The following is a 20,905-nucleotide window of genomic DNA, read 5'->3' as shown; positions in this document are numbered from 1 at the left end:
GCACAGTATGACTGTTTGGCACATCTATCCACGGCACCCAGACAATATCTGCTGATGACTTGTGATCCCCTCACCTTTCCTCTCTCGCAGGTTGCCGCTTCGAGTGAAATGTCTCAAGAACAATTGGAATCACTGCCATGAGATGTGGTTCAGACATTGAATTAAATCGTAATAACTAAATGATCCTCTGACTTTCCGTATGGCGCCACCATGAGGTTGACATTTTAATTTGTCAACGACATTCCCATCAGCCTCAGGTGTACTTTGTGTGTTGCGCTAATTCGTAAAGCTAGCATGCTAGCAGAATAAGATAAGATGGTGAACGTGGTAAACATTATGCAGGCTAAGCTTGTTAGCATTGTGAGCATGTTAGCACACGTGGTGGATTTAAAACACTGAGTCAAAGAGCTCTTAGACAGATGGGAAAAAACAAGCTGCTGTCAGGGGAATAAAGCTTGCATGTCATTAGTAGCACATGAAGCAAGACAGCAGTAAACACGGTACCCCCCCTCAAATAACGCAGCCCTTCTCTGTAACAAATGGGACTCTTTGTATTGACTGGAAGTGAAACACTTCAGTGTAATTCTTACCATGTCAGGATGTATTGTGAGATGCATCTAATCCCCAGGTTTCATCAAAATCCAATCAGTGGTGTCAGATATATTCTATGTGACAACTGTATGAATTCATGAATAATATACCCCCCCTCAGGGTTTCTGGATGTAATTTTGAAATGCAGGAATACAGCCGTGAGATGCATCATTGACCTAGTTTGATCGCTACTGACAAGGGCTGTAGAAATCTAATTCAGTTATTAAATTCAATTCAATTGACACTATTTTAGCAATGATCCAGTGGCTCATAAAATCTCATGTTCGCTCGCCACTTTTTTGTTTGCTTAAAGGAGTACATGCAATGTACAGTGACTTTGTTACCTTGTGGGTGTTTACCAGGAAACGTCTGACCAAGGATGGAAATGAGATGCATTACAGGAGATGTAAGGTCCAGAGCTTGACACATGTTGCGCCATGTTAGAGAAAAAAAGTCACGGTATCTCGGTTTCTGCCGATTTTGACCAAAGCCCAGAAACAGCTTTGTGAAAATGACTTTAACAGATTCAGCAAAAGATAATTAAACCTTAATGTTTATGTTTTATTGAAGCATTTCACTCAAATCACTGCATCACTGTCTTCATTAGCAAGAGATTTGTACCATTAAATAACAACAGTAACAAGGTTGGAAAATGAATTTGAAGTCGTCCCATCAGTCCTGCAGCCCTGCTAATGGATTTATTTTCAGCTCTCTTCTGATGCTTGTGTAATTTTTAGTTTTGATCAATATGTCCATGTTTTTCGCAGTTGTGCTTCTTGGAGTCTCAAGATAAGAGTCAGCTTACCTGTTCGGATCTCTTTAACGATTAGAAGCCTTTAGTCCGGTCTTGAGGGACTAACTTCACTCAATTCCTTGGAAATATATTATTATTATTTCTATTTATTTTTATTTTATTTCACTTCTTCAGAGAAATTCCAGGTCTTTTGAGTGATTTCGTGCTCCCCAGGCTGGTTGAAGTAAAAAGCACAATCAGCACACTCTTGGCAAGACAGGTTAGCTGTTTCCAGAAGCTTTCATTATATGGCTAATCATGGTTAGATGAATGAAAAAACGAAGTCATATGCTTTCATTAGTTTCCTTTGTGTCACTGAGTCTTGCCGTTCTTCTTGCAGCCTGAGAGTTTGCTGTATTTGTGGTTTAGTGTATTAGATTAATATCAACAGGTGATGTTATTTATACATCCAGAACAGCCTCAGAAAGCTTCACTGTGTACAGAAAACAAAAACCAGATGCCAGCCTCCTGCTCAGAGCCCCTCACAGGGGGCCACAACATGACACTAACCTGTCGTCTGTCCGTCTTGTCCTGCAGGAGTCCCACGTATGGCTCTGTCTGCGGGCGGGAGGGACTGCCTGCGTGCCGGAGACACCTGCTCCAGCGACGACACCTGCAGCCCGCGACTGCGCACCCTCAGGCAGTGTGTGGCGGGGGACGGCAGCGTGAAGCTGGGGCCCGGGGCGCGAAACCAGTGTGAGAACGCCATGACGGCGCTGCTGTCCACTCCTCTGCACGGCTGCCAATGTAAACGAGGCATGAAGAAGGAGAAGAACTGCCTGAGTATCTACTGGAGTCTGCATCAGTCTGTGCTGCACGGTAAGACGGCACAGACACACTGATGGTTCGCTTCCCAAGAGGTGGGCAGGAGCATGTACAGTATTTTGTTGGGATTATCAAGTGTGTGCCGCCCATTACACATGAATTAGACTTCCGCCTCCAGACAGCTCAACGTTAAATTCCAGGCTCGAATGAAAAGAGTGATTATTGTGTCAAAAATAGTTAAAACTGAGGCTCTGATTCCTTTTGTTCCACCCACACACATTGTGTTTGATCACTTTTGTGCTTATTTCAAACGCTTTGCACCACCGTTGTCATCTCCTATGCTGAATCCCATTATCAGTGCTACATTTACATCCAAATTGAGGCTCTTTGCATATACATTTATTTCCAAAACAACTGAAAACATGCGCAACAGTAGAACAAGGTAAATATCCTGCGAGTCAAGAGCGAATGTGTACAGATATGACTTAGAGATAATGAACTAATAAAACAAACGGTGGAGCTCAGCTGCCTGAGTTTCATCCATCAACCATCATTATTTCCAGGCTGCAGAGAGTGAAGCTACAAACATTCATGAGGTGCTGCACACATACGCAGGCTCGGCTGCAGAATAGAAACGCTTCATTAAAAATGTGTGAAACAACTGAAGCAAACACTCCGTTAAGATGGGTTGCAGAAATGTCTGTCACATTGTCTTTGGTGAGCTGCAGCAGCTGTTCCTCCATAGTAAACACTGATTTGGTGATTTGCAGCTCAAAAGACATGTATGGTGGTGGGTTCAGTTTGGCTACAGAATTAAACATTTCTATTGTTTCGGCACATTAATGGTGTTGAAACATTTTTTCATTTGTTTTTTGTTTGCTTGAGTTACCCAAACATCTGAGAACTGAGATGCTCGACTAAGAAATCTTTAAATTATGCTTTGCACAGTGCAGTTTTGTGTTTGGCATTTTTGACACAATCCTCATTGTTGCTGCATTTCTGAACTCATGCATGCTGCAGCTTGGACTCAGATGATGTGGCCTCTTCAGTAACCTCACGCTGCTTTGAGAACCCACATATTAAAGTAGTGACTGCCAGAACCGCTTTACAACTTAAAGGGGAGCTAATTGGTTCTCCACCTCTTGTGACCTGCTTTTGTTTCTGTGTTTGTAGTTAATTTCCTTCAGAGTTTAACTTCTTTTCAATTAAGTTAAGGAGAGATTAACAAGCGGGGAACTGCCCCCGGTGTCCCAGACCCTCCAGAATCCCCCAAAGTGGCCCAAAAGTCACTGACACTGATTGATTTTTTGGGGAATTAGCATCAGTTAAGTATAAAATAAGTAGTACAGGGAGTAGATTATAAGCAGCATTTCTTCTAGATCACCTAATTGACAGTGTACACACACCCTGCACAGAGAAGATGATGGTTATGATATACAGCGAGTGTTTGTGTCAGTGTTTTGGGTTGCCATGACAACAGAAACTGACCCGTCTCCTCTGCTTTGGCAGGACTCAGCCTGGTGGAGAGCTACCCGTATGAACCGGAGGAGAGGGGCTCCGACTACGTTCGCCTGGCCTCCATCGCTGCAGGTGACTGGGCGAGCTGCCACTGCTGCAAGTGTTTGTCTGCTACTAGAGCTGAGCAGGAGGGGAAAAAAGTTCTTTAGATAATCAAAAGCATCTATTTTTCACAAAAGTGACAGTGGGTCCCCGCCATGTGTCAAAGAGAGAGCAAATCGAGACGTTGTTCTGCATCATTTTGACGGAGCAGACGGGTGGATGTGCAGGTTGGTTTGAAAAGTGTTTGATGAGTAACAACCCACACTTTACTTCTGTCTTGCCTCTGCGCCTGTGGGCAAGCCGCAGGGCTGGTATGTGCTGCTGTTAGCCCCTGAGGCACAGATTAATTACCTATTTACTTTAATTCAGCTGGAAGCAGCAAAACCGGGGGGTTGGGGGGGAAGAACAGAAAGAAAGAAATAAGTCACGGTAAGAGGAGAGAGGGAGGAAGCGAGAAAAAAGAAAATGGAAGACAGACAGAGCCGGTTTGTTTACTCAAACAACACTATTTTTTTCTTGTCGGAGGTTTGGAAAAGAGACGGGCTGCACACAAATGAGGAGTTCCATTTTTTTTCCACTGGAGAGGACATGAAGTCAAGTGTTTTGTTTTCTCCGACGGCAATTATACTCTGGATTAGTGAAGCTGAGATGGAGAGTCTGCGAAACATAAATAACGTCTTAAATGAAGTGATTAGTATGGAAGGCATTCGTGCGTGCCATACAGTGTAATGATAAATGTCCAACACGCACACAAAAAAGTGGATAATGACAACTCAATGGGAGGACACCGCTTAGTTTAAACATTTAAATACGGTGTGGTTACATACAGAACGCAGAGAGAGGAGGAACAGAAGTGGCCTAAAACTTCACTTTAAACGCCGTAAACATATTGTCTGAGGACGCCTACGCAGAAACCGCTAAGATACAAATACTGGAAATGCTAATTCTTCGATAGTGAGATCACCTATAGCCTCATGCTGCTGGATGATCAGTTGCACGTATTTGTGTTTCTTTTTCCCTGAGAAACAGATTTAGCGCTGCCTGTGATAAATGGTGTTATCTTGATGTATAATACCGAGCCGCTCAGGAGAGACTGAGTGGAGGCTCACTGTCTCACTCTGTTTATTGTTTCAGACGCAGATGAGCAGCGATGTTTATTGTGGCTACCACGGGATCATTGGAGGCCTCGTGATATTAAAGTAGCGCTGGGTGGTTGTGTTTGCTGGCGGTGTTGCAGCCCCACTCGCAGACTGGAACAAAAGCAGGAGACAAAGTTCATTTATTTACAACAAACTAATCAAACCGAACGGGAACGAATAGATGGGAAGAATCTGGAAAGTCAGGGGTGTAAGAAGGATGTTTGGCTGTAAAAACAGGTGTGTCCCCTGCTGCTGATTAACCTCCCAATCGTCCGCGGCTCCGGGGAATGACAGCACAGCAGCAGCAAAGGCTCCTGATGGCAATGAGGCATCAGTGACATCAGCAAACTGCACAGGCTTTTTTCAGACCGATACGAAAAGGCAAAGGATTTCACAGTGTTATGAGGCCAGTTCAGGAGACGGTTTGCACAATGGCTTTATGGGTAAATTCAGGTTGTTTTCAGGTTGTGCAACAGTGACTAGCATGCAAAATAATCTGTCTTTTACTCCAAAAAAACCCAAACCAGTCTGCCTACTAAGCTGTTTACACAGCTAATGAAAATGAATATTCCACTAATATTCCTGCGTACATGCAGCCGTGCATACGCACTGTTCCCTTCCTCTTTCATACGCAGACCTGTTGATATTCAAGTCTTTCATAATGTTGAAAAGTAGGTGTGACTCTCCTTCCGACCAGAAATGTGGGCTCCTCTTTCATGTCTCAAACTGCAGTAAAAACCTCAACTGAGATACATATTCTGAATAATCGGTACACGTCCAAACAATGTTTCTAAAACCCAAATAATATCAGCATATCCCACATGTTAATCAGAAAATACTACGTTCGAATAAGGCCTTGTTCTGAATATCCGAACAGAACACGACCCATTGTCATATTCAGAAAATTAATGTGCATGTAAATGTAGTGAGTTATACAATTCTGCCACTGTCATTACAGAGATCTGCTCTGTTCAACGCAGCTTTCCAACAGAGCCCACTGAACTCGAACTAAAAGCATCTGAAACGTTCGTTATATTTACCCACAGGACCACAACTGCGCGTGCACACGAGCCAGTTAAAGAATGATTCTGGCTTATTACGACTTAGATCTGATTTAACCATCATGTGGACAACGCTGTACTGACCAAAGTAATTACCGAGATCAGCGGCGTGTAGAAAATGAAGTCTGACAGGGAGCAGCCAGACAATCAGACAACACAACAAGCTGTTCGACCTCCAGGTTATGTCTGTTTTTAATCATTTAACAAAGTGAGATCGGGATTATTTATTTTGAAAGTTGCTCTACGGGAGATTGCATGAAACTGTGCTCAATGTGAAGCACCTTTTCAATAGCGCCCCCATGTGGTCACTTGACCTTTTGACTACTATCTTGGGAATCATGATGCATTAAAGAAGAAAAAATCTTTGTTCTATTGATTTCTTGGACCTGGAAAGTGTTTCCCCCATTCAACACACCTCTAAGATGTCTGAATGACCTCTAAAATGACCATCTCTAATTGGTTGCCAAATTTTTGTAGGCGCGGCCAAATGAAATATATATTAACTCTCATAACTCATGACTCATGCATGCATCACCCATTTGTAGCTAAATTTGGGTAAATCTGTACAGAAAGAGACAACAGAGAACGAGTTTGATGCAGTTTCTGCCATAGGGGGCGCTACAGTAAATAAACATCATGAAGTTAAAGCAGTGCGCTCCCACATACAGCCAGAAACATGCTTCTGCTTCCAACCAGCAGCAGCTTGCGGCAATCACACGAATCTTCCATAGAAAAAATCTAATTCTGGTTTTCTTTGGGCTTGTTTTGCTTGATTAAATGAGAGCTCAGATTAGAAAATAGGATAAACTGCTCTCACCTGTTTGTGGGTTTGTGTAAATATGAGTGAAAAATGCACAGAAAAACTGAGGAAAAAAAACCTCAGCGATTCAGATTTAGTGGACGTCCCCTTTAACGAGCTCCATCATGCGTTTTTGTGACCTCGTACATAAGCTGCTTATTAAAATGACACCAGTCGGTTTAGGCTGCTTTGAATTACAGCAGCACCGGACCTGCACCGTACAGCCGCCTCGTAAATTTCACTCCAGCGGCTCCGCGGGAGGTCAAAGTTGACATCCATGCCATGCATCTCGACAAGTCGACTGCCAAAACAACAAAGACGTGATTAATGGATGTTTTTCCACCCTCGTAGCATCTCTCCCTCAAACAGAGTAATGACCCTTCCCAAAGACGCGAGCCGGAGCCACAGCTCGTCATACTTTGAGGAGTATTCAAACTTCACCCCTCACCAATTATTCAGTTAACTAAAGTGAAATCAGTGCTGTTAAAAACGTGTTCAGATCAGATGTTCTGCACCAAGAAAGAAGCTTTTTAAAGCATCACCGGCCTCTAGAAGTGGTAGAACATACTTTTTCCTCACTCCTCTTCATTAATCTTGGTTTGTTTTTCTTCTTCTTGGGAATCTGGTGCAACAGGTTGGTCACAAGCTTTGTGAAGCAATAAGGAAACCAGCACTTGGAATGCAAAGCAATGCAGAGCTTTAATCTGAGGGTGTTTGAATCCAGATTGGGTGAAGGGTGTTGCAGCTGTAGCAGCTGTAGCTCTGTCACTGTTTAAAGTTTCAGTTCATTGTTCATCCAGGATGAACTGTCTGAGAGGAATACTTCACTGAGAGTCAAAGTCAAATAATGAGCCTGTGTTTGTCGCTTGCTTCTTCAATGAAGGTGAAAGCTGTGGAAAAATCCAAAAATTAAAAGTATTGACAGGTAGGCACGTCTGCTAAAGTCCTTCATGAATTTGAGTTTATTATTTTAATTTCTAAAACATTTTATCTTTCTTGTCACTTCAAACGAATAATATTCCGTGGTTATAAATAAATAAATCTCTCTATATATAAATGTGGGGCTGTCCAATTAAATATCTATATTTTTATCACCCACATTTCACTTTAAATGGGCTATTCCACTTTGACCTTCGAGCTCTGCGTGCCGCATTTGTGCCGAATGGAATTACACAGCAATCCGAGTCGCCATCAGAGACAGCCAGTCGTCACTAACGTGCAGCGTTCTCAAAGCGGATTTGAGAAGAGAGCGAGGAAGAAGGAAGACGGCCAGTTTAAAGAAAGTTTGCCTGAACCGACGAAAATTTGTGATGAAAATGTTTTTGACTATTTCAGTCACGCCAGTGACGGCAGAGCCCGTTTCAGCTCAGAGTGTTTGAAAGCTTGAAAACAGGTGAGCACAACAACAACAACGACACTGCTGCCTAGCAACGCAGCATTGTGTGTGTGTGTGTGTGTGTGTGTGTGTGTGTGGCTGCAGCTGCTGCAGACTTCACATTGTTTGTACATCTCTGTGTTTTCTGCTTTGGGGGTGTTTTATTCTGCTGATAAAGTGGCAGTTATTTAATTTCTGCAGCCTAATATAGCTCGTTGCGCCCGCCGCCGTGTCCCTCGCGCTCTTTATTTATTGTTGGTTATTTGTGTTTGTCTGCGTTTTGAGTCTTTTCTGGTTAATTCGACTGAGGCCACGCAGAGGAAGGCCGCTGTATGTTTAGAACTGATAATCATGTGCACACACAGGCTGCAAACGCTCTCTATGTAAATTAAATTTTGGCATTTATCAGTGATGTTTTTCCACGAGTGTTGTCGGATTGACATTTAATGCAGTTGTAGCCTGAAGGTGTTCTTTAACTCAACAACAGCATCATTTATCACCAGATTGTCAGCAAATTGCAAAGTGCATTACTTCCGTTAACGGTTTGGAGCGAGCTCTGGCTCAGTTACTGAAAGGAGATCACAGACTCTCAGGTCGTACATTTAGCTGTTGTGTGAAGCTGAGTTTTCGGAGCACTGCATCATATTGCAGTGAGCAAGAGTTTTTTTTTTTCTTCTCTCAGAACAAAGTTTTCATTTCAACAAGGAGCTTTAAGATTCGAGGCTGAGCATCAGGCGACACAACACTCACAGTTTAACCACATTAATACTGACTGAAGCAACCACAGATGAACTGTAGGAACAGCAGGAACTCCACAGAACAAAGCATTTAACACGATGACTCTGACGTTACAGAAACAGAGATTGCTTTTGTGTAAAATGTTGTCCAGGTGCATGCTGGGAGGTTTTCCACTGCTCCTACACTTTAGGGCACCACAGAATGTGGAGCTGTGTACATGTCCTGCATGGGGGAGAGGTGGATTATGGGAGTGGTTTAAGAAGTTATTATGGAGTTACTGGTAACTGCTGTGACTCCAAGCTGAGTACAGCTGCCGTCCTTCCCAGAGCCGCGTTTGAAGCATACAGGTGGTGAATCTGATGCACAGCTGACTTCCAGGGAAGCATTCTTGTAGGAGTTTTAATTCACAGCAGGAATTTTACAACACAGCTGGACAATGACATGCTATTACAACAAATACATGTTATCACAATTATTAGTCATGTTCAGGAATATTAAGTTAAGTCCCAGGTCAGCAGATATCAAAATTTCCTTTCAAGCTTATAGTCAATGCTCCAACCTGAGACACTGAATGAGTCCGAATACTCCCTGACTGCACTGCGGATGTCACATTTCTATCTTTGATGATGAATATTACAGAAGCAGCCCTGCAACTGGAAAGCATGAGTGCATTCAGCCTCCGGCGGGTCCGAGAGGAACGGATCAGCGGGGCGGTTGCACTGGGCAGCTCTGAGGTGTCAGTGTGTGAAAGGCATGAATGTGAAGCAGGATGTTCCTGGATGAGAGCCTGCATGCTCAGCAAGTCTCGTCTGAATAAATAACGGCTGGAGAAAACACAATGACAACATAAAAACATGCGTGCATATTCCGTTTCCCACGCATGTGGCCGCTGACTGCAGTTTGTCATCCCGCCCTGCAGTTCCATCAGGTCCTCCCATCCTCCCCCGCCTCCCCCTCGTCTGCTTAGCAGTTAAGTTGGGAATAACCTATGCTTTGTGATGGGTTGTTAGCTTGCTCTCCAAGGCCATTCATATTTTATATGACAGCTTGGCGAGAGGCGAACTCACCAGGAGACACCACTACAGGCAGTTTACAAACTAATGAGCAGCGCGATCTGCCAGAGGAGCTGAGCGTCATCATGGCCGTATTGACTGGTGGGTCGCTCGGGGAAAAAACATGCATGATGATGGATCGGGAAATAATGCAGCCAAAAAAAGATGGTTATGAAAGGGGCTTTCCGCTGCCTCCGCAGAGGTGGCTCATTACCGCAGAAGTCAGGAGGAGCATGGGCGCCGAGGGAGGCAGAGATGGACAAAGTTGAGGAAGAATGGATGAAGGTGAGGGGAGAGCGAGCTGACTGGAGGAAGGGAGGAGACAGATGGAGTCGGGGGTGATGGTAGCGCTGCGAGTAACAGGCACAGAGCGAGGGAGGAAGGAGGGAGTCAGGTGAGTGAGGGACGGACCCAGATGTGGGGAGGGAGTGTTAGAAAGATGGATAGACGGATGAAGGGGAAGTAGCAGTAATTACAGGCCTTGTTGTGTGGTTGAAGAGATGGAGGAGCTGCTTTTTCAGCACCGCCACTCTGCATTAACCCAGCAGAATGAAAAATTCAGCCATTAGGCCTCGGCTGAAACACATCCAGTGCCCGGACTCATGCAATATTTAAACACTATTCATGTTCTATTCATTACAAGGGGGCCTATTACATATAATCATCATTTTGGTTTAGTTTGTACTTCAAGAAACACGTACACTTTTTTTTTTTTCCATCTGTAAATGCAACACTGCATCTGAGACTAGAGGTGAGAGTGGCAAGTCAATACCAACTCCAATTAGGCCTTGAAATCATTGGTAAACATTGGCTGGGATTTGATTTTCTCAAACCACACAGGAGGATAAAATGCTTTCTGCCTCATATTCGTGTCTTATTCTCCTTCTAGAGTCTGAAGTGACGACGGTGAACCGCTGCCTGGATGCTGCCAAGGCGTGCAACATAGATGAGACGTGTCAGAAGCTTCGCACGGAGTACGTGTCGGCCTGCATCCAGCCGTCAGCCCGCTCGGGGCCATGTAACCGACCGAAGTGCAACAAGGCGCTGAGGAAGTTCTTTGACCGTGTTCCCCCTGACTACACCCACGAGCTGCTGTTCTGTCCCTGCACCGACACGGCCTGCGCTGAGCGCCGCCGGCAGACCATCGTGCCGTCCTGCTCCTACGAAGACAAAGACAAGCCCAACTGCCTGGCTCAGCTGCGGGTCTGCAAAGCCGACTACGTGTGCAGGTACAAATTACAAATGTTGTCTAACACGCTGCCTGCTGCCAAGAACATTTTACACTTAGTTTCCTGCGCTGGCATCATTCGACTCACTGAACTGATAATTTGTTGCAACTGTGGCTTCTGCTGAAGGATCACAAAGGTGTTTTTACGCGTTTTGGCTCACTTATTGCAAAACTTGTACACGTTCCATTAATGCTGAACCTTTTTCGAAGCATACCACAGTTATCAGATGCTGCACTGGTTAGGCATTGACTGGGTGTGTTCTTGTTTTGTCTGTGTATAGTAGGGAAATGGAAATCAAAGTGATTTGAGGCTCAAATAGGTGGGTAAGATGATGAAATAGGAAATCCATGACAGCAAATGTTGGTTGATCTGGAAAGCTCTGGTGTGTTCATGCGCTGCTCTGAAGATTTGAAGCTGAAATATTTTAATGGAGGTGGTAAGTAAAGTCTCACATAGACGGAGAACAAGCTTTGATAAACTGTTTCAGCTTATCGAGTTCTCTTGTTGTGTTGTTAGCGAACACCCGAGGTTACTCACACATCCAGCGCCTTGTTTGATCTGCCACCTCCTGAGAAAATGATCCAGGTCTCTCTTTCTTGTCAGATGTTTGACCAGCTTCACCAGCCACTTGTTTGCCTTTGGTTCTCTGCTGCTTCACACTGGACACATATTCAACAGCTGAGCTGTGCAAGAGTCTGTTAGAGCAAGAGCAACTCAACTATACTGACTGGAAAACCAATATAACGAGCAAGCACCTTTCATATTGCAAGAAAAGTTTCATTATCAAATTCTATATGCAGCTGGTACTGCAGTTTCTTACATTAAAGCTGCATTAATTGATTTTTGGGTAATGGGTAACTTGTTAGCAAATTGTTACCTGTTCACATATTCAGCATTTTGGTCAGCTGGTCTAACTTTCGTTGAATCTGGGCAGGAAGTGTACAGTCACTTTATTATAGGCTGACCTTTGAGAGAAAGGAGAGGAAGCTATTGTAGCGTAGCTGTCTTTTATAATCCACCCTTATTTAACCTCCTTTGTCAGATATAAACTGCTCACAAAGAGTCATTGTTTGTAGACAGTTTTGAGTCTCTGTAATAAACTGTGTCAGCCTATTAACCGCTAAGAAGCTAGATAGCTTGTTAGCAGTTAGCTTGCCAGCTGCAGTAATTCACCATCTCACAAGGACATGCACAAGAATGTCTCTTGTTGTGTAGTATCGTATGTTGCAATTTTACAACAGAACATGAACGCACCTGCCACAAATACTGCAAACCTGCATGTGCTTTCAAGCTGAAAACAATTTGCTTCAAGTAAATTCCATGATTAATGTGGTGGCTGCGTTCAGTATGAAGTGCTTTGTTGATGCGCTGGCCTTGCACACTAACTTTCCCTCAGGACAATAAATGGCACTGTGTATCTTGGAAGATAGGTCTGGCTGGTATGATATGTTCATTTAGATTTAATTAGTCAGCTGTGTTTAATTAATTCAATTGTTATACTCATTAACTGCGTTTAATTAGTTCAATTAAAATCTGCATTCATTTTCTGGGAGAAGCAGCCGGGCAACAAGCAGCCATGTGAAATAATCATTATCAGAGCGGCCATTATCATTTGGGATTCACACATGACTTTGCTGCCAAAGTGCTCAGAAAATATTTGTTAATGTCCGGTCGAGGCATCGGCGGGATCAGTAAGTAGTCAGGGTCTGAAAACTGACCCTCAGCACAAGATCAGTTACATGAATAAGGGCGATAAATCCCCGTGAATGTGAGACACTGGTAAAAACAAAGATTTAATTCTAGTTTGAATTGATTGTAGAAGTCCAATCAGTCATAACGTCTGATGAAGTCATTAAAATTCTGAAGGCGTACTTCTTTCTATCACTGGAGACTGAAAACACGGAGTTCTCGTACCCGTCCAGTCATCCCCATCTCTCTGACAGCGAATAGTCGCCAGCATTTAATCTAGTTCCTCTTCAAATGTCAGGAAGACAAAGGGCTTCATCTGTCACGGCTATCGATCAGGCATTATTCCCCACCGCCGCCCCGATGGATGGAGTATCTCAAGGCCCCTGCGCAGCCCACCAATCCCGCACCAGTCAGCTGGCATTAAGCGGCAGCCTGCAGAGGAGGCCTTCACTTAGCGCACAGCCTAAGAGTTTTACGCACATCATCATAATGACATGACAAACGAGGGGCGAGCGGGGAGTTGTGGTGCCCTGAGGGGATCCCGTTGCAAATGCCAGACGACGGGGGCCGATGATGCGATATGATGGCTGAGATAGCCTTGTACAGTGATGATGATGAGGCTAGATGTCTGAGCGGCTGGCAGGAAAGGTGAAGGAGGGAAGGCTGAGCGGCTGCGGGAGAAGTATTTATATGGAAGATCCATATTTGTCTAATCTCCTCGCGGCCAGGCCTGCCAGGCACTGCCCACGGTATTTAGAGAGCAGAGCCAAGGCCTATCTTTGCCCCTCATTGACTCCTTACAGCCTGGCAGCCTTCCATAAGACAGCTCGCTGGGGAGAGAGGGGAGGAAAGAAAAAGAGGGATGACTGTCACCAGGGGTGACTGGAGTCGAGGTCGGAGAGCTGCAGAGAGCGAGAGCTCGAAGGGTGGAGGGAGTTGATGCAGGAGTATAGGTGGGTAGATGAGCCTTGTGGGTTTCAGTTCCACATCTTGTCGTGGAGAGAAAAGCGCCGGCGCCGGCCACCCCTCGGTGACACGATGTGTGCAGCAGCCAAGCACGAGTAAATGATGGATGGCATGTTATTGCTCCCACAGGTCTCGCTGGGCACAGTTCCAGTATGATTGCCAACCTTCGGAGCAGAGCGCCAGCGGCTGCAAGCAGGAGAACTACGGGGCATGTCTGCTCGCTTACACCGGCCTGATGGGTAAGAGCTAAATCTTTCTGTGCCGGCTCCGGCTCACCCACCTTCTGTGATGGATCAGGAACAAAAAGGTCATAGAGGGAGGAAGGCGGAGAGCAGACGAGCGCACGGGAACGGGACTCAAAAGAATGAATCAAGGACTGTGATGAGAAGCGTGGCTCGGCGATCGATGGAGCGCTGATTAATGTGGCTGCAGCATGCCCGGCCAAGTCGGCGGCATTATAAGTAGTGCAATTACAACTATTGACAGCTGTTTTGAGAGAATTATCCCTGACGTGACGACGAGTGGGAGCGAGCAGAGGCGTGGAACGCAGCTTATTGTACTTTAGATAAAAACTTAACAAAACATCACATAATGCACAAAAGGCTGTTAAAAACCGCTCAGTCTAAACATGTCATTATGGGACAACAATACCACATTGAAGTGCTGCAAAAAGAGCAACAAAAAAAAAAGCTTGTTTAGTTTGTGAGGGACTGAAGGAGACAGATTAAGGAAGACGGAGACAGAAAGCTGTGCAGCAGTGATTGGCCGTTCTAGACAACTGAAGTAGAAGTGAGACGCTGAGGTGTTGTTGTTTGGGAGTCTGGGACCCAGAAAATCGATGGAGGTAAATCAGAACTTTTCGCCACACTGCCTCAAAGTGCAGCAATTCTATTTCTTTTAAATTCTATCTCTTTTAAAAATACAAGCTACAAGGCTATATTACCCTTCCCAGAGAACGACTTCCCAATCATTTCCTGCTGAAAAGCTCCAACGGCAGTCAAGAGAGACATCTGTGATGGCGCCTGTGGTGGACTTTGCGCTGCAGGTCGCTGCACGTATCAAAGTCCACCACGCCGCCTGCCCCGGTGGATGTGCATGTTAGAAACCCGGAGAACTGGAAAAGCTAACGCCTGCTGCTGTGCCTGTTTGCACTTGTTCTGTTCTGACATCAAATAAGACTCACTGAGAGATCAAGAGGAGGATGCTGTATAAGCAATCAGCTCTGTCACTTTTTCATGCATTTATATGATAAATGCGTCCACAAAGAAAATCACATTTCAAAATAATTGCCTGTCACGAAAGATCAGAGTATTTTTAGCAAATGTTCGCTAGTTTCCAATACCCATTCCTTTGAAATACACATACAGTACAACTTTAATGGCTCAGTAGTGTCAAGCCCTGTCAGCTCTGTCTCTATCACTCCACTTTCATCTGCTCTCCTCTTTTTATATTCCTCTCAGTGAATGCATTCACTTGCACACTAATAACTCAGTCTTAACCTGATTAGGCAGTGTTGTGATGCTAGAAATTGCCATGTAAACGCCTTCATTTGATTATGATAATCAGGGTAAGGTCATAATCAGGCTGAGAATAATGAGATTAAATCAGCCAGAATTTTGCTCAAACGTTCAATTTGTTGGGACATTAAACTCCTCACTCAGACAGTCTTTTGCCTGCGAGATGTTTACAAAAAATATCATAGCTCAAAATGGCACAGCTCTTCTTATTCATGTGATGTTGTGTTCAGGTTGAACGTAAACCAGGCAGCATGACAAGTTCCATGACTTCAGTTTGCCTGCAGACATACAGAGCTGTGCTGTTTCCCTCTCTCCTCGCCTCTACAGGAAGCACAATAACTCCCAACTACCTTGACAACTCCACATCCAACGTGGGACCCTGGTGCTCCTGCGCAGCGAGCGGCAACCACAGGGAACAATGCAACGACTTCCTCGCTTTTTTCCACGACAACGTCTGCCTGAGTGAGTAACAGCTGCAGAGAGAGACCTCTGGCAACACGGTAACAATAACAACCCAGACAAAAGGCCGGGACGAGTGCGAGAATTATTACAGCCCGTACTCGCGAACGGAGTTATTGATGATACTTTCATGGTGCTGAAGTACTCTGATGTACTGTAACACGAGTCACAACTGCATCTGTAGCTCTGTACAAAAAGATAAAGAACACAGCATACATAGACAACTAAGGCTTATGCATGCTATATATAACATATGCATATGTATGCATATGTATGCATGTGTTATGTATCTTATGTATCTATGCATCTTATACAGACCGAATGTCCTAAAATTATGCATTAAAATAAAACAGAGGAATTTAGCAAAGCTCTTGTAGAATCACATCCGTGGTCTGGCGGTGCAGACGGGGCAGTGAAGCCATCATGTGAGTAGATGACATCTAAAAATAAAAATATAACGGACTAGTTAAAGGAGCATTCATCATTTTACTCTCACGCTCTGTGCAGAGAGTCTGATGAGAAGATCACATCTGTGCTTTAAATATGACTCACTTTCCTCTTAGATTAGTTGCTTTTAGCATAAACAGGGGCAAACAGTTTTTCCTCGCTGAACATATAGGACACCACATGTTGACTTGTGAGCATTAAAGGAGCTCGTTGTTTTTTTACACCTCTGCGCCTTCGACCGCCGTGACCCAGCGGCGTCACGTTTTCAGGGTGTCCGTTAGGGCGCACGTATGTACCATTCGCGTGAACAAAATATTTTCTGGAACGCCTCGAGGGAGGCACAAATGCTCATTTTGACTCAAGGATGACCTGATTAGATTTTGGAGGTCAAAGGTCACAGTGGCCTCTCAAAGCAAATTTTTGGCTGTAACCTAAAAACTCATACAGATAGACATGGATGTGAATGCAGGTTGGCTGATTGTTGGAGGCAAACAACCACGAGGTGGTAATTCTAGTTTGACCTTGGACTTAAATACCGAATAAATACAAAAAATTTAATTTCAACAATCAGTTTAAACAGTGTTTGGACTCCTCAGTATGAAATGTTAGCCACGGTTCATCCAGAAAAACAACAAAGCTCTGCCCACGTAGTCTGCCTGATCACCTCTAGACCACCACTTTGTCTCATTTTTCAGTGTCTCTGAAGTGATTGCACTCATGACACATCAGTGACACAGTGAAGACTACGCAGTCACTCCCTCTGCATGTGTTTGCTTCAGTCGATTTTCATTTATATCTTTGCACACATAAGACTTTGCAGACAAGCGACCCCCTGAGTGACGGCAGCAGGGACAGACCATTGACGTTAATGAAAGTCTACAGCCGGCGGCACGCAGTAATGTTCCCACATACTGTATAATATCTGTTTGTTTCGATTATGCTGGGAAATTTTTCATTGCGGGGAAATAACAGTTTACAAGAAAGACTTTTTGATTGGCAGCGCAGCGTTACATAAGGATTATCCACCAATCCTCTGTCGCCTTTATCTTTTGTTTGGCTTTTATACATCCAGCAGCAACAACAACAACAACAACACAGCAGCTATGATGATAGAAGATCATCCCTCTGAATGAGCGATAGCTCCGGTGACATCAGAGTGACACCGGTGACAAAGTGATGCGAACTGTAGCTGCTGGTGACACAGCAGACGCCGGAGTTTATTTTGGGTTATTATTTCTTCTAACAACAGACGAGGACGACTTCTTACAAAGCTGTCGGTTTGAGTAACAACACCAGTGACAGACCAATGACACCAGTGACAGCACAAAGCTAACTGCCGCGGCTGAACAGAATGTCAGTGTTTGGTGAGTTTATTCGAGGCCGGGTCTTAATTCAATTATGGCAAAAGCATGAACTTGCGAACACGAGAAGCATCTTATCCTCGTCAACGTCACAGTAACGTTTGAGATTACACCCACACTGGTCTCTATACTGTATGTCAGGCATGTCATCTCATTCCATAAAGGGCAGTGTGGCTGCAGGTTTTCGTTCCAACCAAGGAGGAGCACACCTGGCTGGAATCAATTAATCAGCTGATCTCAGTCTTCAGCTGATAACTAAGTGAACCCTTGATGTTGATTGGTTGGCCTGGTGTGCTCCTCCTTGGTTAGAACAAAAACCAGCAACCACACGGCCCTTTATGGAATCAGTTTGACATGCCTGCTGTATGTTGTCCTAAAAACCACAATAGTTTCTAGCAGTTAACATTAACAGTATAGGTGAATCTAGCTTTATTGTCTTCTTCTGTTCCTCTTAGCAGGTAGCGGTTAGCACTTAACATTAGCTAAATAGTAGCATCGGATTAGCGGTTAGCACTAGCATTAGCAATAGTTAAATGGTAGCACCGGTACTGGCCACAACCTGGAGCATCTCTGGGTCAGTTGAACGTGGCAGTGCTGTTTGGATTGTGTAGGAGCAGTGTGAACTGGCACTAGGGGGCGTGACTCTGGGACGCCGGAGCTCACCGCCTAGCCTCCTGGAGGTGTAGTGGGACTAAGTAGGCGAAACACTGTTGAAGGGAGGTATCCACCTGATGACCCCCAGAGACGTGTTAGGAATCACTGCTCTTTGGCAGGTATAGAGGCAGATTGTGGCTCCAAGGTTCTTCACTGAGAATGAATCCTCTTTTTGAGCACAAGTATCTTGTGTTTAAATTAACTAAGTGACATAAGTCGTGTTCAGAACCTGAACTGTTCATATGTTATGATGATACGACAGAGCATAAAAGCTGGTCTAAGCTTATCTCCTGCATCAGTGTTGATGGTCACATGGATCTCATATTGGACGCCAAAACCAGGTTGCTGTCCCTCAGAACATCATTTTAAAACCACACACACAGCTGCTTTATATCTAAAGCTGTAAAAGTTACCAAAGTTTAGCCTAATGTTTTGTCCCAGAGCAACAGTAAAGAAGACCACATTAAATAATGAGTGCTCCACAGCTAAAGACTTTTTAATTCTCCAAACTAATATCGCCAGTATCATATTTAAGTCTCATATATTTTTAAATAAATGACACCATAACTAATTTATTTGCAATATCAGGACTTTCTGCCTTATTACGAAGTGACAAAATGTCTCTATTCTTTGATTTTAAACATGTAAAGAGTCTCTTACTCGTTCCCTAACCTCTCCTCTTCCTCCGGTGTGCTTGCATATTTGTCCCATTATATGTTTTCACAGAGTATTTTGTTGATATTCTAGATTAAACTGCTGAATTATTCAATATAATTTGCAGAAAGTCATCTAAAGCAGAGCCAAATCCACGTGTGTTTGCATATAAAGGTTATTATTTTTATTATTTATTGTCAGTCGAGATAATAGTTAAGCATGAGACTGAATCTGATGGTTTTGCTTCGACTAATACGCTTTATTCTGGAACTACAGATAGAAAATAGACTGCTAAGGTGATACAAACTAGTAAATAACAAAGTGTTACCACTTCCATCGTGAATGAGAGGCGAAACAACGTCTCACAAACAGCTCAAAAACTCGTGGCTGCTTAAAAACTCCACAGTGAACAGGTGCAGCATTTTTCAGACAAAACATTTTTGTGTATGGAGGTAGAAAAAAAAAAGCAGCTAACATTTACCAGCTTGGTGGTTAATCCAGTAATAAGCGTAGTAATGCAGTAAGAAGCAGCAACCCCTCAGCAGCAAAGACAAAAGCATAAAAAACAACCATCTGGAGGAGAAAGAACCACCAGTAAGAGAAGACTGAAAGGAAGCTGTACATTAGGAGACAATACGATTCAGACTACAATTTCAGTATCACTCATTCAAAGCATTATCTACTAATCCAGCGACAAAACTCCCCGTGCAGTCAATCACTTGCATTAGTTGTGTCGTGCTGTAATGAGTTTTAATGAGGTAGTCTGAGATTTATACCTGCAGCTACAGCTTCGCAGTCATCAGACCAACAGAAACTTCCCAGTTCGTCAGAAAGCTCAGTTTGAGCTGAAGCCTAACAGCCTCTGTTCCTGGTGGGCCGGTCAGAGCTGTTAGGAACACTTACAACTCAGAATAGGTCATAATTGAGTGTGACTGAGGACCAAACACTTAAGTGCTTTTAGGGGACTGTCCTTCCTGGAAAAAACAGCATGTGACATTTGTGGCTCCGGAGCAATGGATGAAGTCATGTGACGCTGTCATAGAGGGGCAAAGTCTGCAGAGGAGGGGGGTCAGGGTTGATGGACTGGTCAGCAAAACATGTGACTTTAACGCGGGAGACTGCTTTTCACCCCCAACGAACAGCCAGTGTTGTTTTTCTCATGCATGACGATAAAAGGCCTCTAATAACTGTTATTTTATTATTGTTGTAACCATGACAACCTTAATGAAAGCAGTCATTCAAAAAAAAGAATCACTTTGGATGCTGAATGAAGGATAAAACTATCGAATTTTCAGCAGTGATTTCTAAAGATTTTGGAAGGCAGAGACAAAGACTGAGAATGTGGGTACAAACTGCGGGTTTTGTCATTTAATTTGGATGCTTGTTGTTTTTTATGTCAGTTATTTCACACGGATCAACAGGTTGTAGTCGCAGTCACTGCTCATCTCCTCACTTCCTCCGTATGATTCAAAGTGAGTCGTTGGGTCAACTGACGATGTCGAAGCCGCTGATGCAGCATTTGACAGTTTTTGTAACTTTCCGAAACAGACTATTGGACCATCATGCCCGCTTTGTGCAGCGATTGGCCGGGTGTGCAAAGGTGTGACAGCAGGTGAAGGTGTGACCTTTCCTCTCAAGCTCTTTTTTTCTTTCATTCTCCACCAACTTCTGTCACTTTTCCTGTTTACCACCACGAATGCTTCGGAGGGGAGACATCCCCATTTGTCAAATTCATCGAGTCGAGACTATGAAGACGTGCAAAAGCTACAGAATCCTTAGAGAGGGATCGGGACGTCAGGCGTGATGGAGCCTAAAGGAGGTTGTGGCAGCAGCTCAGCCTTCGAGTGTGGCCGTTTGGAACTGCTACGAATCCTTTTGTGTGCAGATGCTGTCGGACGACCTGTCATGCAACGTTCGTTTCAAGCATACCAAACCCTTTGCTGTCCCTTCAGAAGAAATCTGCCATTGAGCAGCCTTTGAAAATACAAAGCATGCAGATTTAAACACACTAATATGCAAAATCTCTACAGAAAAAAAGGACATGAAAACGAAGCGA

General features: G+C 44.1%; 1 protein-coding gene across 1 annotated transcript in view; it reads left to right on the top strand.

The window, feature by feature from the left end:
• Positions 1-20,905, top strand: part of gfra4a (GDNF family receptor alpha 4a) — a 125,272-nt gene that overhangs the window by 92,407 nt on the left and 11,960 nt on the right. The window contains exons 2-6 of the mRNA XM_041954285.1: positions 1,922-2,203; positions 3,659-3,739; positions 10,763-11,102; positions 13,887-13,996; positions 15,602-15,736. Of these exons, the coding sequence (XP_041810219.1) occupies positions 1,922-2,203; positions 3,659-3,739; positions 10,763-11,102; positions 13,887-13,996; positions 15,602-15,736 (948 nt within the window). The remainder of the gene's footprint in view (positions 1-1,921; positions 2,204-3,658; positions 3,740-10,762; positions 11,103-13,886; positions 13,997-15,601; positions 15,737-20,905) is intronic.

Source organism: Chelmon rostratus, chromosome 15 (genome assembly GCF_017976325.1).
Source record: "Chelmon rostratus isolate fCheRos1 chromosome 15, fCheRos1.pri, whole genome shotgun sequence".
In the NCBI taxonomy this organism is placed as follows: Eukaryota; Metazoa; Chordata; class Actinopteri; order Chaetodontiformes; family Chaetodontidae; genus Chelmon; species Chelmon rostratus.
The sequence above is the reverse complement of the archived record's forward strand: the minus strand, read 5'-3'. Positions and strand labels throughout refer to the sequence as shown.